Below are 17,963 nucleotides of genomic sequence, written 5' to 3' on the forward strand. Positions count from 1 at the left end.
GTTACCATTTCTTGCTTTTTTCCTTTGGGGAAATTATCACTTCTTGCTTAGAGCAAAAAATAGGTGAGCAACTTTATCGCTCCTAGCTAGGTGAGTATTTGGTTTAGCCAAGTCTTTTGGGGCGAAGTTATCCATCAAGTTAAATTTTGCTCTAGTTCTTTCTTGTTGTTCCGACAACATCATCAGTTGACACAAAAAAGTATTTTTCCAAATAATTTAGGTTATTTTAGAAAAATTGGCAATGCTTTTCTCCTCATTGAATGGGCCTATTCAAATTGAGATTGTACCCTTGGTTCTCAAACACTAGCTAATAAGGAAGATATACTATTAGGATGTTTGAAATGAATAATAATGAAAATACTTTTATATTAGATGAGACTGTTATATTTTCAAGTCTCTTAATGTAATACAATGTTTAATTATCTTAAAAAGAATCAAGAGCAATTTAGAAAGTTCACACGTAATTCTGATATATTTCAAGTGCTAAATTTCAAATTAATAAAAAACGTACATGTAGAGAATGAGATAGCTTAGCTTTGAAACTTGATTAGGTCCTGCCAAATTATCTAATTCATAGGCTCATAGCAAGATCAAGTAACACTGAAAACGATGTTGATATTAAGTTACCATTCATTAATTAGTAGATCATTTACACAAATATTAGGACATCTCTAAATTCCCCTCTCTAAATGCTAAAAAACAGGGGTAGGGTCAAGCCCCTCTCTCTTCTCTCACCGCTTCTTAAATTCCATTTCTCTTTTAGTGAGGAAGAGAGGAAAAAAAAAAAAAAGAGAAGAGAGAACAGAAATGGATCTACCCCCACAGGGTAGCTCGGATGGTGTGCTCCCCCTCTTTAGGATATGGCCACTTACCTGGCAACCATGGTTCGAGTCTCGTTGTTTACGTTTTCGGTGTGGAGTGGGGCCTCCTCTCCCGGAGCACAGGGGAATTAGTCGGATCCCGTAAGGATTGACTCGGACACCCCCTATGTCGCCAAAAAAAAAAAAAAAAACAGAAAAGGGTCTAATTGTAGCTTGACTAAATTTAATAGGATCCAAATGTAATTAACCTCATTACTAGTTAATCTTCCGAGATCTCGGGGGGTTGGCCGGGTTGGGTCCAAGTCCAATGCTCGCAAATCCCAAAATAGGACTCGCCGGAAATTCCTTAGAACATGCCCCAACCCAATTTAAGAGGTACCATTCTGATTCTATCTAAAATTCCTTGATTGCCAAGCGTCTCTTTCAGTTCTCATCAGAAATCGGATCTTGCCTTCTCTCTGTCCCCGGCCTCCCAACTTAGCTCAAGCATAGGAGAAAACTTCCCCGAGGTTACTCACTTCACTCTGACATTTTTCGTCCGATTCAGTAGAAAAACTGTCCGTTTGATCACGGTAACTTTTACTAATGCTAGCTCTTCTGATTTTCCTACTTACATTTCTGCATTGTACAGTCCACTGAGGGGGTTTTTTTTTTAAATAATTTTATTTTAAATCAATTCTCTCTCGAAATTGTGTGTGCCATAATTTGTTTTCTTTTGGATCTATAATAGTCGCTGTATCTTATGTATATTTCTTTTTCTTATTTTCGATTGACAATATGATGTGGAGTAAATTCCACTTTTTCCCCTTTGGTACCCGAACAAGAATGCTAATGCGGAAGTATTACTTGTTTGTTAATTGTGGGATGACTGGATTGACAACTTGGTACCATTTAATATATTTAAGATTGTTACTTTTCGTGAATTTTGATAATGTGAGAGATATATATATTTTGGTCAGGACGCAAGTTGTAACAGCAGTTTACGTGCCAAAATAGCGAATATTGGTAAGTGGGTGGTATTGAGGTCCACATGATAATAGTGGTGCAGCTAGATTTGAGTTGGATGTTAGTAATAATTTAGGGTATTGAACCGTTTATGGAACAACTCCGAGCAATGCTTAGGAGACAATGATTACTCAAGCAAAGTTTGGTTTGGCAGGAAAAGTGAAACATATTTAAGCACAAGCAAATTGTATCACTAAATTTTAAATATCTATCTTAACTATATATTTGTTGTCTTGGCTTCACTGCAAATGCAAATCATAGTTTTGTTCAGTGGTTTTCCTGATACTTTAGATTTCGTATACTCAATCAACATGTATCTTCAATGTCTCATTCTGTGCTCCACTGTTTGCTTCCTGCCTCTCTTTCTCTCTCTGTGCTGCCTTCTCGGTTTTGTCCTCTCCAATGCTTATCTTGCTTAGTTTATATATTTATGTGTCATTGTCCTTGAATTGCAGGTGATGTACATGTTGGGAATTTGAAGTAGTTATACGTGTCTTATTTGCTACCTCCATCTATGTTTGGAGGTCCTGTTTCTGTTCCTACCAATAGTCCGCATTTACGGAAGTCTGGTAGCAGACCAGTTGTTTATGATCTTGGTGAGAGAAGCATTGAGTTTTGAGTTAACATTCCTCAGTTGAATATGCTGTCCACGTTTCTTATTGCCTAGTGTTACTAATAGGTACAAGTGAGTTAGGAAATAGTGCTGAAGGAGATTTCTTGCTGCCAATAGAGACGAATGAGATGAAGGGTGTTAGCACACCATTGAGCACCGCTGCAATCTTGCCATCTCCTATTCTGCTTTGGAGATTCAAGGTGCCACTTATTAGTGCTATGTGTTGATAGTAACAGCTTATGGTAGGATTTCTTGAAGTCTTCTCAGATCAGCTGAGAAAAATTTTCTGAGTTGCTCTTTCACTGGTTATTTGATTTTGGTTACTTTTTAGAGTACCAAATTTTTTCTGGCATAAATGGTATGTGAAATATTGTTTAGCAATGATGGTTGTCATGAGCATGGATAAGGTATAAAGGTCTTTAAGGGTTTCTAGATAGGAATTGTTATCTGTCAACACAATAGGTATGAGTTTTTATGTTTGTTGGAATAAAAAAGGTACAAGTTTTTAGTCTTTAAACTGTTTTTATTGGCTATATTATTTGTATTGAGATTCTAACAGTATGGATTAGGAGTATAACTTTGTGTTCCATAGCTTATCTCTGCATTTTGCAATCCTTGTTTTTAGTTATCAATTCTTGGTGTCGGCTTCATAATTGTTGTTCCTACAAATATCCAGTTTCAATTGCTTTTACTATATTCTGGTAAGAGTCTAACTTAGTTTGATGATCAGGTAATATTATTTTTCATCTGGGGTTTCATTTGCTGCAAGGTCAGTTTGACATCTTTCTTCCTATCTGAACAGTCTATCTTTTGTCATTACCTGGCATGGAATTGCTGTTTTTAGGGACCCTTGTACTTGTTTGTATGGTAGAATTTGATGAATTTTTTTATTATTGTAGATTGGATGGGATTCGGTCATGAGAATGAGTGCAGACCTCCGGGACTTATTCTTGTATGAGGCTTTTTTGTACTATAATCCTCTTCTTCTTGTGGTAAGTGAATGTTTTCTGGTCTATGGTCTTGGAATTTAGATTTACCTATTACAGTTTCCATGGTTTTGTTATTTCTTTTATTAAACCATGTTAGTTTCATTGATCTCATCATGGCAGACAATGACAGTTTGGCTTTGGGGAGTCAACTTATGGGTTTTTCAGCATTCTAATGTCAATTACGCTAAAATTTTTGACCTCGACCAGAATCATCTCACACATAAAGAAATATGGAAGGTAGAAATATATATACAGTATCCTATTGTGATATTGCTACATGTACTGCAGATTTCTTTTTTCTTGGTTTAGATTATTTCCTCACTGCTGGCATTCCCTCTGCTGTTAGTTGAACGAAACTGTCATTATTTAAGTTGATCAAATTTCGACTTAAAACCTTTGCCTGCTTTTTTAAGCAAAATCATATTTCATTAAGAAAAGAATGAATTTATCTTCTTTTTTTTTTTTCCACAAACGAAATGAATTTATCTTCTTGAAAACCAAAATTTATACATAAATCCATAGTTTTTATGCAGTAAATTCTCAAGAAAGTATTATGTCAATTTGAGATTTAATTATATTTTGTTTGATATTGCAGTGTGCCACCTGGATGACAATCATTGTCCCAACTAGCATGACTTCATATTTATATCTGTACTCTCATGGAGAGGTTGCATTAGCTGCGTTTCAACCAGTGTAATAGATGATTCTTCTCTCAGTAATCACTCTTTGCTTGTAATATTGTAATTACTTTATCTTTTAGATGTGGGGAACCCCTCATCCATACTTTTGCTTATCTTCAAATTAACCTTTGATTTGAGATGTTGCATGAATCAAAAATTTCTGGAGTCGCATTAAGTGAATCATTTGAGGCTTATATTGCGAGCCAGATGATCCCAATTTGCTATAGGACGGAATAATTATTGCTTCTGATAAATTCATAGTGCTTTGTAAATTATATTTTCCAAAGTTTATATATACAAATTTAGTATTGATACTGCTACTGTACTAATGAATCTTCAACCATGGTTGCTGGTCACATCCTTTTTGCTATCTTCTATGTTGTAAAAATAAGCTTGACATTTGTCACTGCAGGTGCTATTATATGCTGCTGTTGCAATGGCCCTTTTGTCTCCCTTTGATCTATTCTTTTTGTCATCACGCTACTTTCTGTTGAGAACTCTTTGGCGAATAGTTTTCCCATTGCAGGCAAGTTTATGATCTTTTAGAATATGGCAGATATCTTGTAGGTATACCAAATGAAAGAATTGTTGATTCTCAGCTCATATACTATGAACTCAACTGAATTTGTAGCGAACTTACCTTGAACTTCTGGAGGTGGATACAGAAGCATGAGAGTTTCTTCATCTCTAATTTTGTGTACATGTATGTGGGCTTTCCAGAATCAATTTGCAAGTGTTACTTCATAATTTGACTAGGAGAAGTAAAATAAAGAACTACAAGAGGAATAAAAGGGGACAAGAAGCAGGGGACATGTCAACTAAAGCTAGTAATGGCTGTTTTTTTGGCATTCAATTTCATGTCTTTATTATAGTACCAAAAGGACATTTCTTTACAGTACTTCTTGTGTTTTGAATACTCCTTGGATCATTTGGATTTAGGGCAAATAATTACTTTTTCTTTGTTGCAACATTTAACTTTTTCTCTAATGCTTTTTACAGCGTATCACATTTTCTCTTGTTTTTATTTAATCTGTGTGCACAGGCAATATCATTTGCTGACTTCTTTTTGGCTGATATATTAACCTCCATGTCAAAGGTATGCAGTATGCACTTTAGTTGCTCTTAAATGTTTCCTGCCCTGATACTGAGTTGATTATCCGTATCCATACTACGGAGAGAGCAATAGTAGTGTTTTACCTTGGTTTGTGGAGTTTCTGGAGGTTGATTCCACATTTGCGTTTCAATTTTTTTGGCTAGCATGCTAATTTGTTTCCAGAGAATGTATTGGGATCTTTTGAGAATTTATGCAATTCTGCATGCATGACCATGCCCAAATGAAGTTAGGGCAAGAGGGTTGTCCTAATGCTGTTTAGATCCATTTTATTATGTCAAGTGGATCTTTTGAACGTAGCTAAATGGGAAAATCTTATCCTAAACTGAGCGAATTGGGAATTCACAGAGATCTGATGTTTAATTGAAATGGCATTATTTGGCTTTTGTTATCTTGATATGAGTTTAGATTTGTCCAAATAAAGCTATGTTTTATAACTTCTGCAGCTATTCTATAAAACTTTATGCAGGTGTTTTCAGATTTGGAGCGTTCAGTTTGTCGGATGGTTCATCGACAGGTCTATTACTCTCTCAATTCTCTTGTTGTTTTTATTATCACTGTTATTCTTTTTCTGAGAGTTAGTAAGATGCACATTTCTATGACTTGTTTTAATTGATGCCTCCTGTGTCTAATTGTTTCTGTATGTTTTCACTTGATTGTTTTGCTATCATGCTTTTTCAATCCTTCTGTGTAATCATGTTATGATCCCTCCATCTTGTTTATGTCAGAGTTAGTTCTTTTTGTGTCAGTTTTTTAGATTACCTGGGATAAGCATTATGTTTGGTTTGCTATGCACTTAGAAGAGTTATCAGATTTTGGGTGGTGTCACTTGGCCACACAAGCAACAAATCAGGTTGTAGAAGTTTTATGGGACTTGTCAAGAATCTTGTGGCAATGCGTGGGGTAATGCAGACTTTTGGATAAGAAGCAGAAAGCTGAGTTGACTAACTCTTCACTCAAGGCCTTCGTAGAGATTATTTTTGGTTTGGAAGTAGCAGACCAAGGTTAATGTAGATTTACTCACCCAGAGTCTAGCCATTTACCTGAAGGGGTCCCAACGAAGTTGTATGGGATATTCATTAAGTATCAGTTGAGGGGAATTGTACTCCATGTTGCAGTTCTGAGAGATTAATTTTCAGAACTTTTATTGGGAAACTATAGTCAGATGTGTCCTTTAGTCCTTGTCATTTCCATTGATTAAGTTGGTAATGAAATTAAGTTGGTACTGCTCAAGATTTTTGTCATGCTTGCTGCCTTGAACTTGTAATGGGTTTTAAACAAAAAATTTTCTTTTTCTGCTGTTTTACAAGTTGGACCGCTTTACCAGTTTATGCAGTACCTGTTTCTCATCTGAAGAATTAGTTGATGCTATGTGCAGGTTGCCACAATTGCATGGTTTGAAGCTGATTCTGTTTGTGGCAGTCATTCTGTTGCAATTCCCATAGTTCTCGTTTTGCCTTACCTTTTTCGTCTCTTTCAATGTCTTCGGCAATATAAAGATACTAAGGAAAAAACTTCCTTGTTCAATGGTAATTCCTGACACATTGCTTTTTCTCTTGTTGTGTTAAACTGTTTGTTGGAGGAAGTGGTGAAAAGATACCATTTTGCATGGTATTTTCTGCAATCGCACAGATTGCTTTTGCATGATTAGAAGTGTTTGAAACCCATGATGTTCTTGTCAAGTTCGAAACAGTCATGAAGTTCTTGTAATGTCTTTTGGGTTCCCTTGCTTGGCTCGGCGAGTTGATGATTTTTACTACTTTCTTATGCTGCAAGGCCATGAATTTGCAAAGTCTGATTTGTTAGGATAGTAGTATCCTATGTCAGTTCTCAGGGTATTTTGCTTTTCTTGGGGTTATTTGACTGATTTATGCAAGACATCTAATTGCTTTTTACTCTTTGCTTATTATGGAAAAAGTACTTGTGCTCTTGGTTGAGAATTGTAAGAAACATGAAAATTTTCATGCGGAACAATGCAGTAAATTTTGTGTATCTGCTTCCTTATTCACTCCCTTTTATCACCTTTACTTCCTTAGTAAATAGTGCATTTGTTATTTCAGGAAGTTATTACAATATTCAAATGCTTAACTTGGCGCCTATTTTCTGTCAATTTGTATTTTTGGAACAAGTCCGTGCGAGGATGAAGATGTTTTGTTAAGAAAATGTAATCCTTCCTTGCTTCATTATCATGTATTAAATCATTACCCTTCCTAATGGTTTTCAGCTTTAAAGTATTCGACGGCAGTACCAGTAATCTTTGTTTCAGCCCTCAAGTATCACGTCTTTCCTGATAAGTGGATGAATGTATACCGACCTCTATGGCTTCTTTCTGGTGTTTTAAACTCTTTGTATTCTTTTTACTGGGACGTGACCCGAGATTGGGACTTGAGGTATGCAGCGCTTTCTGCTTCCAGTACTGACATTTAAAATTCTAATCTAGTTTGTGTCTGTGTGCATGCGTGCATGCGTATGTGTGTGTGTGTGTGTGTCTGTCTATGTAGTGTATATACATCCTGTTGTGAACTTATTATTCACTACGCACATGGTGCATGGGCATGTGTCAACTTTGAGTGAAATTGCTTAGTTTGGAAGCAAGATTTATGAAGTTTTTCACCTAAGATTTGATGTACCAAATTCTTGATGCGAATGAAAGAACATTAATTACCGCTAGATAGTTACCGTTCAGTTCGTGACACAAGTGCATTGCATCTCTGGTTTAGGCCATCTAAATCAATTGTATCTTTTAACAGTAATCTACCTTTTTGTTCTCTGCAGTTCTTTCACTCGGATTTTCATGTTCAGCAAACCCCATCTCATGTCCCACTTGTTATACGGACGGAAATGGGTAAGAAGTTTAGTTCTAATTAGGTTCAACTCTTCTTCTTTTTGTTGACAAGTTCAATGGCGAAAATCAATACGGACCAAGATATAGTTAATGTGTGTGTAAAGAAGTTGGCAAAGCAACTCTTGCCTGCCAGTTTCACGAGGAACTATTATGTGCCTGTTAATGCCACAGGCCCACTGCATCAGCTGATGTGGCCTTCAGTTCCATGAGAATTTGACCTTTTAATGCTGTGGCTTCATTTAAAGTTTCATTTCCAGATGTGAAAGCCAGATTTTTCTGCAGTGTGATGATGGTTCACTACCCTGTTGTCTTCCCTACTTTTTGATAGTAGTGACAAACTGCTTGAAATAGTCTTTATTGGCGCTTATGCATATTAACAGGAATCTATCTATTCCTTCTTGTTATACCTCAGGTATACTTCTGGGTAATTGGAAGCAATCTCATCCTGAGATGCACATGGACATACAAGCTGTCTGCTCATCTCCGCCATAATTACATCACCGTGTTTACAATCACTGCCCTGGAGATTGTTCGCCGTTTCCAATGGGTCTTCTTTCGTGTAGAGAATGAGTGGAACAAAATGAATTCTAAGTCAAATATTGAGCTGTCTATGTCTGAACTGCCAAATGAGGAAGAGAGATTGCTCAACTCTAACGGTCACAATGTATGAGTTTCTGAATAGATCGATCTTTTGCAGCAGTATGAAGATAATCAACACCATCATATTTTGCATGGAAGAGTTCGTCTGTTGCATTCTTTCACGGCCATAAACTCGAGAAATGGATTTTTGTTCATAATATAGCAAGTTTTTGATGATGACAGTTCCTGCAGCTGTACAAAATATATCACTGTTCTTTCGATGATTACAGCAAAGAGGCAGTCTTAGCCATTTTTTAATTCCTGACAGAGACTTGCAACTGTTTTTGTTGTTAAATTTTTTTTTTCTCTGCAACGATAACATTTATATAATCTATTCTAACTTAGATTAGGAAGAGGGGGAGCCAACGGGACTCTGTCGGAGGAAGTCACTTGAAGTGACATCCACAATTAAGTGATAATTATGTGGTGAGAGATATAGAACTTGAATTCTGAAAGAAGCGGTCGTTGTTGGAAAGAACGCTTGAGACTGAAGTCTAAGTGAAACATAATTATTAAGATAGAATTGGATCTACTGATGTTTTAGATGCTAACTACAATTAGCTGTTTCTTTCGTGGTACTTAATGCTTTTTTCTGTTAAGATAAATGATCATCGTCTCAATGCTGTTGACATGTCAGCATCATTTCAGTTATGCTTGGCACTTTAGGCCTGATTTAATGTTTCTTATAGCAGCCAAAAGCCAGCTCTAATCTTTCGGTGCTTGAAATTGCCTACACAGCTCGTCTGGACCATGTTCTCAATAATCGGAATCTACACTTGAGAAGCACAAGAAATAATGGATTCAATCTTTGTATTTTTTTTTTTTTTTGAAATTAGATAGGAAAATTGTTTGTGAACCAATGCACAGAACCCCGCTATAATTCTCGGAAATAAAGTAGATTCAGGATCTAATTGGACAAGCATATGTCAATTGTAAGATGATCATGTTACGAGATTACCGCACGTCAAAGACAAATCAGACGCAGCCTCAATTTGTACCTGTAAACGTGAATGGCTTTCATTCACGCCAACAACTTTATGACTGTTGTTGATGCAAAATTAGTTAGATCGTATAATCACTGATGGTTGGTTGCAGTTTATCAAGTGTTTGTAAGACATTGCCTACCGTACCGGTAAAACTTGCTTCACATCATCACACGTTTCAGTTGGTGGTCCAGTTCTCAGATTCCGCGACTGTTCAGTGGAGTGTGGTATCAGTCCAGTCCAGTCAGGTCAAAAGAAAAACAGCAGAGGAACAGCCACCAGAAGAATTTTAGAATAAATCCAAATGCTCAAGCTTACTAGGAAAGAAGATTGCCAGAGGACCCTCTTTTGTCGTTTGAATATTTCCTTCCTTATCCTGTGAGTCCTCTCCCAACATACATCATATATTATATAAACCCCTCCATTTTGTGGCTTCAGTTGCTTGCTCATCTTTGTCTCAAAGAGTCAAGCCCCACTTTCTTTTGTCTTCTCCTCCTAACCTTTCTTTTTCCCTTCTTGACAATTCATGTTCCAATTACCCAATCTCGCATGTTTGATTGATGGGATCATCACTTGCACTAAAACCACATATTTATTATTTTTCCCAACTGGTTTGTCAAAATTGGAAAACTTGCATGCAATTTCAAGCAACCATACAACTCCATAGAAACTGATTTTCGTGCTACATCAAAATTGTCAAATTTATTCTCATGATTCCACAAACTGCACCATTTCTTGAACAAAGTAAGGTGTAAACTGAAGTATGCCAGAATCTTGAATCCACAGGAGCTAACATATTTTCCCGCCAAATTCTGTTTTCCTTAAATCTTTGATCCCATTGGCGATAGTTCAGCATATGGAGAGGTTTAGTCAAAGGGAAAATGTTTTACTGGGATATAGTCGACAAGGATCCTTTGAGACCTCAACGAAAACATCGGATGGAGACTCGGACATGGATTTCAGTGATGTTTTTGGGGGCCCTCCAAGGCGATTTTCCATTCGAGAAACCAGAAATAGATATAGTTTCTGTGAAGCAAGAGAGGAGTCTGATGAAGATGCAGTTTTGTCAAGAAGTCCATGGCCTGTTTTAGACGAAAAACCAGTTTTTGGTGAAGAAGGTGTCAACAGAAAGTCATATCCAAGTGATGATTTTTATGATGATATTTTCAAAGGTGATGAGGCTAAGTCTCGGAGGACTAGCAGGGACTTCTTTGCTTCTTCCCCCGGTTCCCGGATTTCAAGCCCCTCTAGGCCATTGCCACCCAAAGCTGAGCCTCTTAGCACGTCATACCCTGCTCAATTCAGGTAAAGATTTTATTATCATTTTCGTCGTTTCGATTTTCTTTCTTAAACGATTCTCTAAGGTTTCTTAATTGGATAGGGAGAGGACATTTTAACTGAGAGATTCCTGCACTTTCATAATGACATAGAAGGTGAATTTGTGTTCTCCAGAAGGATTATAGAGCTTGCAAAACTTTAGGATGCTGTTATTTTACATTTCATGGCCTTTCTGAAATGGAAAGGATACGAGGGAGATTTTAGCTAAATATTGCTGCCTTGCCAAGGTGGATTCTTTTTCTTGTGACATGGAAAGGATATTAATCTCTTATTTTTTCTGGACATTTGTCATATTTATTCCTTTCTTCTGGTACTGCTTTACCTGTTTTAATCAGAAAGGTGCCATATTGCAAGTAGCGGGTGGTTAAATTTGTGGTATTTGAACCTTGATCTTCAACTTGTAATAGGTTTTTATCCAATAATTCCTTTGTCATGTTAGTTTGTTTTCCATTTCGTTGCTTTGTTATTCCTACAAGTAGTTACGTTACTGAATCGACCTGAGAAGTCAATTCAAGCATAAATGAACCATTTCTCTGTGCTCCTCCTGTGGCATAATTATCATCTCTACATTACAGTAACTTATATGTTGTGCTAGAAATTCTACGCAGATTGTGCTGGTTATGACTTATGAGATTTACTTTCCTTTTTTTCTTTCCTACGTGTATTGCATCTAATTTGAAGTGCTAATGAAATGTCCCAGCCTTCCAGACAAATTGACAAAAGCAACGGATTTTCCTCTCTTTGGTACCACAAATCGTAGTTCCTATAAGAACAAAGATGGACTGTCAAACGGCACAAGCTATAAAAACAAAGATGAACACACTTCTCTTTCTAGATTTGCAAACCAAGCAACAGAGGTACAGGACGAGGCAAGAAAAGATCGCCCAGTTTACCGTCAAAGCCCCCTATCACAAGAAGCTTCTCATACTGGTGAGAATTGTCATGAAACCAAATCCATTGAAAAAGACATGGGAGCCAAGTTAAAATATAAAACACAAGGCAAGGAAGTTCCTCTTAATAGTGGCCAGTTTCACTTCTCCATATACAAATGGGCAGGCAGCGGAGTACCTCTATTGATACCGCTTGGGGGAAGGAGTAAATCGAGATATAAAGAAAATTTTAAGACTGAGAGATGTTCCAGTTCTAATGGAAGGATTGAAAGTGATATTATTGGTAGGCATTTACCAACCGTGGAAGAGCACATTATATCTATAGATACGAAATCTTTGACCTTGAAAATAGATAATGAAAAGCATGATGACAGTAGCAATGACAAGAAGATAGATTCCTGCAGTCAAGTTGAAGAAACACATCTGAAAGTTCCAGAACCAAAACTCTTCGAAAGTGAAGGAACTGTTGCTCAACTTGATGACAATATCACAAGGAAGAAAACAGAAGAAGAATCTCTTTCAAAGAATGAAACTAACGTGTATGCAAAAATTGAAAAAGAATTTTCTACCAATAAAGGGCAAACTCCAAAGGCTCACACAAAATCCCTGCATGAACTGCTCAAGGATGAGAACGGGGAACAAGGTAATCTGTACTGCACATCAAGCTTCTACTTCATCTCTATGCTACTTTATATTGATTATATTTAACTTCGTGTATGCATTGCCACTAAAGGAAATGAAAACAGCTTCTACATCAAGACCACAAATGTAGCCAGTAATAATGTCAATGTCAGAACTAGTCCAAAGAAAACTGATGCAAGAAGCACCAGTGGCAACAGATCAGAGATGACTAATGCTAAGAAATGTTCAGCCACAAATTCAGGAGATGCCATTGGTGGAACTAGAGTTAAAGGAAAAGTGAAGGAGTTTGTAAAGATCTTCAACCAGGAAACTACAGCACAATCTAATGCCAAGTTTGACAGCAAGGGCTCTAGGTGGCAGGGACTGGAAATCAACAGGTCTGAAAATGGGATGAGCACTGCAGTCAAAACAGATGAGAACGTGCATAAGCTGGATAACATGGCAGACGCTTCCAGCAGGGTACTTTATAGCATCCATTATTTGTTAAAGCTTCTATTTGTATAACCTCATAGGAAGTCATTTTTTCCTGAAGACAGTGGAATTTCTTGAATCACATCTTTTCATCTTGCAGGTGGATGCTAACTTCAACAAGAATAAAGTGAATCAAGAATCACACTTCAAGAGCTCGGTTCACAAACCTAGTGATCCATCTACTAATGAGAGCAATTCTTCAAATTTTTCTGGTTAGCTATCTCAGCATAGTCTTATGGCGGTAGCTTTTCATTCTCTTCAAATATATTTCTTTTTGCAACTCTGTTGGTGTTGTTTATTTTCATAGTGTACCCAAATATAGTCCTCGAATTTTTCTGATATTTTTCCTTCTTTTCCCAGATTCACTTCCCAAGGATTATGACAACAATGTTGAAAACAAAGATGACTCCTTCTTCCTGGTATGTACTTGATTCTTCGTTATGTGTCAAAAGATAATGATGCTGGATATCTTTGTATATATCTGTCTTAGGATGTTTGAGTACGACACTGGATTGCTGTTGTTCAATCATAGTAGAAATTAATGGAATAAACTTCATGCCCTGCAGGCTGTTAGGTTAGAGAGTAAATTTATCCACATTACGGTATTAAGAGCAATTATGTTGTTAAAGTGTTGAATGATGCATGGACTTTCTAATAGCTAGTCATATTACACTCGTTGTCAGGTTGAAGACCTAACTCATGATGAGGAGAAAGATTTACAAACTAGTGGACTTTCTGCAGAAATCCAAGTGAGTTTGTTTTATTCATAATGACTTTCAAAATTCTTAACCTGCTGTTTTGATATCCCTACGTCTGGATGCAGGCTTCAAATGCTAAAATTCAACAATGGTCAAGTGGAAGGAAAGGAAATATTCGCTCACTGCTGTCAACATTACAACTTGTAAGATCTCTCTCTCTCTCTCTCTCTGAAGTTTTAATGTTTGTCTAAGATAAATGACTTTCGAATTGTTTTGTATCCTCGACACAGTTCCTATTGAACTGTTGTTGTACTCTCATCTTTGTATTGGAGCCTGCAGAGTTAGTAATTGGAAATTAATTATTGGAAAGCTCCATTTGTCACATTCACAGTTTATGGGACTTTTTTTTTTTCGGAATGCGTTTTAGGTTTCAACATCTTTAACAAATTTGCCGAAACTGTGATACATAGTTTATTATGCATTTGCCAAAGCTCAAAAATTCTGGTACATAATTTCTGCATTCTGGTATCCAACACTTGTTGGCATATCTATGTATTATTTCCTGCTTAGGTTCTATAGTGGAAGCATGTTAACCTTCTGACTTTAGACATCTAATTGCTTGGGTTAAACAAAACTTTTGTGTACATCCAAAGTCACTTGATGCTTTCTTTTATCTTTTGGATTTAGAACTGTATACTTGCTCTTCCTCTTCTTTTGAATCTGGTTGCAGTATTACAAGGTGCTTTCTTTTGACTTATTGTGATCTCTTGACAAATGTACAAAATGAAATGGAATGGTTTATTTCTGTGATTAGATAATGAACGCAATTATGTGGATTGATAAGATTCAAGGTTTTGATGTGATGTAATTCACTTATCTTTTCCATATGAAATTGTAAAGTTTTCAGGCTTTCTTTTCCTAAACTATCTTTGAGTTTTTGCATCTGCAAACCTTTATTAGGTTCTTTGGCCAGAGAGTGGGTGGAAGCCTGTGCCTCTGGTTGATTTAATTGATGGAAGTGCAGTTAAGAGAGCGTATCAGAGAGCTTTACTCTGCCTACATCCAGATAAGCTGCAGCAAAAGGGTGCTGCATCTCACCAAAGGTTCATTGCTGAACAAGTTTTTGATATTCTGCAGGTAATCCAATAGCTAGTCAAATGGTTAATCTCTTCAATTAAGTCTTGTTTGAAGGTATAGATGAACCAATTTGTAATCTGTCAAAGGACTACAAGAGGACTTGAATATTTTGAAGTGACTACCTTATACACATCCCCCAGGTTTTTCTCAACGCGTTGCTTAATTTGGGATATATATTCAGCTTATTATGCTGAACTCATTGTTTGCAAATACAGTAGAAGATTTGATTGCTTATCATCAGTAATGTGGGTTGTGAATTTCTCGTCCTTAATAGTCTTGCTAGTTGGTATAAAATAGCCGTGTACTAGATGTAACATGTAAATCCAGTTGTTTACTGAGCAACTTTGATGTTCATTCTGAAGCTCTAAGGAAACCTTAATTCTTGAATGCTAAATCTAGCTCTCTTTTCCTGCAGGAGGCGTGGAATCACTTCAATTCACTTGGTGCGATATGAGTGCTTGCAATATGACATCGAGGAGAATCCAAATTCCCTCACCAGCAAAATGCAAATTTAGTTGTGCATCATTTTTCTTGTGCACAGTTATATCGTTGTTTCCCTACAAGATGTACCATTGTTATCAGGAGTTTTTGAGTAAGCAAAGTAAATGGGAAGAGACTTCTATCAGACACCCGCAGCCTGTGGGCAGTACAATAAAAGCTGTGCCACAAAAGAGTATAGAAAGTGCTTTCACATTTTGCAAAGCTGTTTGAGACTTTTATCCTAGTTTCCTAGGCGCCACAAAAGTGAATCCCGAAGTAAATTCAGCAGATCAGAAGATATGTTCCTTATTTCTTTCAGGGGGATTAGGGAATTTTGACAAGTGAGTTTTTTGGGTGTTTGTCGAAAACTTTCCTGTAATTTATCATAAAAGTTGTAGAAAAAAATTTTGAAGTGTGTAATTTTTTTGGATATTTTAAAGTGTATAGTTTAAAAACCTTGAGAAGTTTTTTGAAATTACTGTAGTTAAAGTTATTAAAAAACTTATAGTAGATAAATTTGATCAAAAACTTGTTTGCCAAACAAGGCCCTAGGCTTGTTTGGATTTCTGCAACACAACTTCCCATAGGCTTGTTGGTTAAAGGGAGGAGAAAGTCAAATTTCAGTCTTGTTTGGAGAGTTATTTTACAAGCATTCCAATCGTGATTACAAAGACGAAAGACATACGTATTTTTTCCTTTAGGGAAAAACACCAATTTAGTCCTCAAACTATTTCATTAAGCCGATTTAGTCCCTTAATATTTTATCGCATGAATTGAGTTCCTTAACTAAAATTCTTATGCCAATTGAAGATCTATACGGTGTCGCCGTCCAAAACACATGTTTCTGTACACAAATCAACGGCGAGGCAGGGGCTTTTTTGGAAGTAAAATGATACGATTTTTTCGGAAGCAAGGCACTAACCATTTTCAACAATACAAAAAATGTTATATTGAAAAAAATGTCAACTAAAAAGGGCCTTGTACTAGCATGAAGCAAATGATTACATGTACATATGCAAAGTGCAAACCTGAAAGATTCACTTATGTTATACTCGAATGCATCTGGTTACCGAAGTGATGATGGCCGGGCGGTAGTGGTGGGAGTGAAGCTTGATGCTCAGAGTAAAAAACTGCTCACCTGGGCTTTGGTTAAAGTTGCTCAGCCTGGGGATCGTGTGATTGCCGTTCATGTTCTTGATAGTAATGAAATTGTGGACCGTGATGGGAAATCATCTCTGCTGTCTCTTGTGAAAGCTTTTGACTCTGTTCTTGCAATTTATGAAGGCTTCTGCAATCTCAGACAGGTGGATCTCAAGCTAAAGATTTGCAGAGGATCATCAATTTGCAAAATTTTAGTTCGTGAAGCAAAATCTTACTCAGCAACTGAGCTTATAATTGGAACTTCAAGGAATCATCATACCATCAGTTCATCAGCCTCCGTAGCTAAACACTGTGCTAAGAAGTTGGCCAAGGATTGTTCAACTTTAGCTGTAAATAATGGGAAAATTGTCTTTCATAAAGGGGCTCCATATTCCTCCAATATCATCACAAAAGAAATTGAACATCACCATAGGAATGGTCAATCTAATGCACTTCAGAGGTCTCTGACTAAAAATAACAAAGCAATCACTGATGGCAACGGGAATGATAGCATCTGACCACGTTACTAATGGGACTTTAGATCTAGCCCCAAAAAATGCTGATTCTAAACATGAGGATGGTTTCTTAAAAAAGGGTTGTCCTATTTGTTCTCTTGCTACAGTATCTGAAGATGATCGCAATACACAATCAGCAAGACACCGGTCAACGTCGCCGGCCTGGAAGCCTCATAAACATCGCCGTATGGCACCTTCATTAAGGGAAGTGACATACCTGTAACGGATGATCAAAATTGCTAGTAATGATTAAATGCGGAAAAGGTGTTCGATGAAATGCCTCGGTGAAGTTTGCTTTGTTATTGTAGTAACAATTAAACACCTGGGTTTTGTGAAATCAAGGACTAATCATGCTGGTGTTGAATTTTCTTAATTTGACAGAAAGATTTTCCTTTTTCTCGTCTGGGTTTTAGGAATAATGAAAATGATTTCCAGAATTTCAGCAAGGAAGATAGAAAGGGCGGGAATGAAACTGTGACTGATACTGTATTGGGTCTTTAGCATGGAATAGGCAAGAACAAAAATGGTTGTTGTCTTGCTTCCCGTAGAAATCGTATCTTTATACTTCCAAAAAAGTCCTTGCCTCGTCGTTGGTTTGTGTACAGAAACATGTGTTTTGGGTAGCGCTACTGTATAGATCCTCAGTTGGCACAAGAATTTTAGTTAAGGAATTTAATTCATGCGATAAAATGTTAAGCGACCAAATTGGCTTTAGTGAAATAATCTGAGAACTAAATTGGTGTTTTTCCCTTTCCTTTATTCCCATACCTTTGTGTGCCCAGCAAAATTAGAAGTCATTATTCGCCTTTTAACATTCTTTAAATTTGTTTTTCTCTAGCGTACAAGCAAATTTATACATTTTTTTAACCCATTGTAAATATATACTATATATATATATATATATTTTTTTTGGATTGTTATGGATTTCTTGAAAAAACTTGCCGGGCAAGCTCAAATTTACTCCAA

General features: G+C 36.7%; 2 protein-coding genes across 3 annotated transcripts; both read left to right on the forward strand.

Annotated features, from left to right (window-relative positions):
* The first annotated feature begins 1,100 nt into the window (after nucleotides 1-1,100).
* On the forward strand, nucleotides 1,101-8,961 carry LOC113750010 (SPX and EXS domain-containing protein 1). Of its 2 annotated transcripts, none has more exons than XM_027293911.1 (14): nucleotides 1,101-1,393; nucleotides 2,282-2,422; nucleotides 2,506-2,639; nucleotides 3,170-3,208; nucleotides 3,339-3,431; nucleotides 3,549-3,665; nucleotides 4,024-4,119; nucleotides 4,521-4,634; nucleotides 5,151-5,204; nucleotides 5,689-5,736; nucleotides 6,598-6,748; nucleotides 7,444-7,609; nucleotides 7,995-8,064; nucleotides 8,477-8,961. In XM_027293911.1, the coding sequence occupies exons 2-14, from the start codon at nucleotides 2,341-2,343 to the stop codon at nucleotides 8,732-8,734; spliced, it is 1,422 nt and encodes a 473-aa protein (XP_027149712.1). In that variant the 5' UTR covers nucleotides 1,101-1,393; nucleotides 2,282-2,340; the 3' UTR covers nucleotides 8,735-8,961. The 2 variants fall into 2 exon arrangements, with proteins under 2 accessions (XP_027149712.1, XP_027149714.1); XM_027293913.1 differs by having other exon boundaries at nucleotides 1,101-1,330.
* A 1,177-nt stretch (nucleotides 8,962-10,138) lies between these two features.
* LOC113749388 (J domain-containing protein required for chloroplast accumulation response 1) lies at nucleotides 10,139-15,487 on the forward strand. The gene is made up of 9 exons (XM_027293106.1): nucleotides 10,139-10,991; nucleotides 11,725-12,557; nucleotides 12,648-13,015; nucleotides 13,128-13,239; nucleotides 13,388-13,446; nucleotides 13,711-13,776; nucleotides 13,851-13,928; nucleotides 14,686-14,862; nucleotides 15,278-15,487. Exons 1-9 carry the CDS (start codon nucleotides 10,543-10,545, stop codon nucleotides 15,314-15,316), a joined length of 2,181 nt encoding a protein of 726 aa, XP_027148907.1. The 5' UTR covers nucleotides 10,139-10,542; the 3' UTR covers nucleotides 15,317-15,487.
* The last annotated feature ends 2,476 nt before the right edge of the window (nucleotides 15,488-17,963 follow it).

This window comes from Coffea eugenioides, chromosome 10 (assembly GCF_003713205.1).
Source record: "Coffea eugenioides isolate CCC68of chromosome 10, Ceug_1.0, whole genome shotgun sequence".
Taxonomy (NCBI): domain Eukaryota; kingdom Viridiplantae; phylum Streptophyta; class Magnoliopsida; order Gentianales; family Rubiaceae; genus Coffea; species Coffea eugenioides.

Coding starts and splice junctions, on each gene's coding strand:
- LOC113749388 (XM_027293106.1), top strand. CDS start 10,543: ATGGAGAGGTTTAGTCAAAGGGAAAATGTTTTACTGGGATATAGTCGA. Junction 13,016..13,127: donor TGGCAGACGCTTCCAGCAGG/GTACTTTATAGC, acceptor TTCATCTTGCAG/GTGGATGCTAACTTCAACAA. Junction 14,863..15,277: donor AAGTTTTTGATATTCTGCAG/GTAATCCAATAG, acceptor CTTTTCCTGCAG/GAGGCGTGGAATCACTTCAA.
- LOC113750010 (XM_027293911.1), top strand. CDS start 2,341: ATGTTTGGAGGTCCTGTTTCTGTTCCTACCAATAGTCCGCATTTACGG. Junction 4,635..5,150: donor GAATAGTTTTCCCATTGCAG/GCAAGTTTATGA, acceptor CTGTGTGCACAG/GCAATATCATTTGCTGACTT. Junction 5,205..5,688: donor TATTAACCTCCATGTCAAAG/GTATGCAGTATG, acceptor AACTTTATGCAG/GTGTTTTCAGATTTGGAGCG.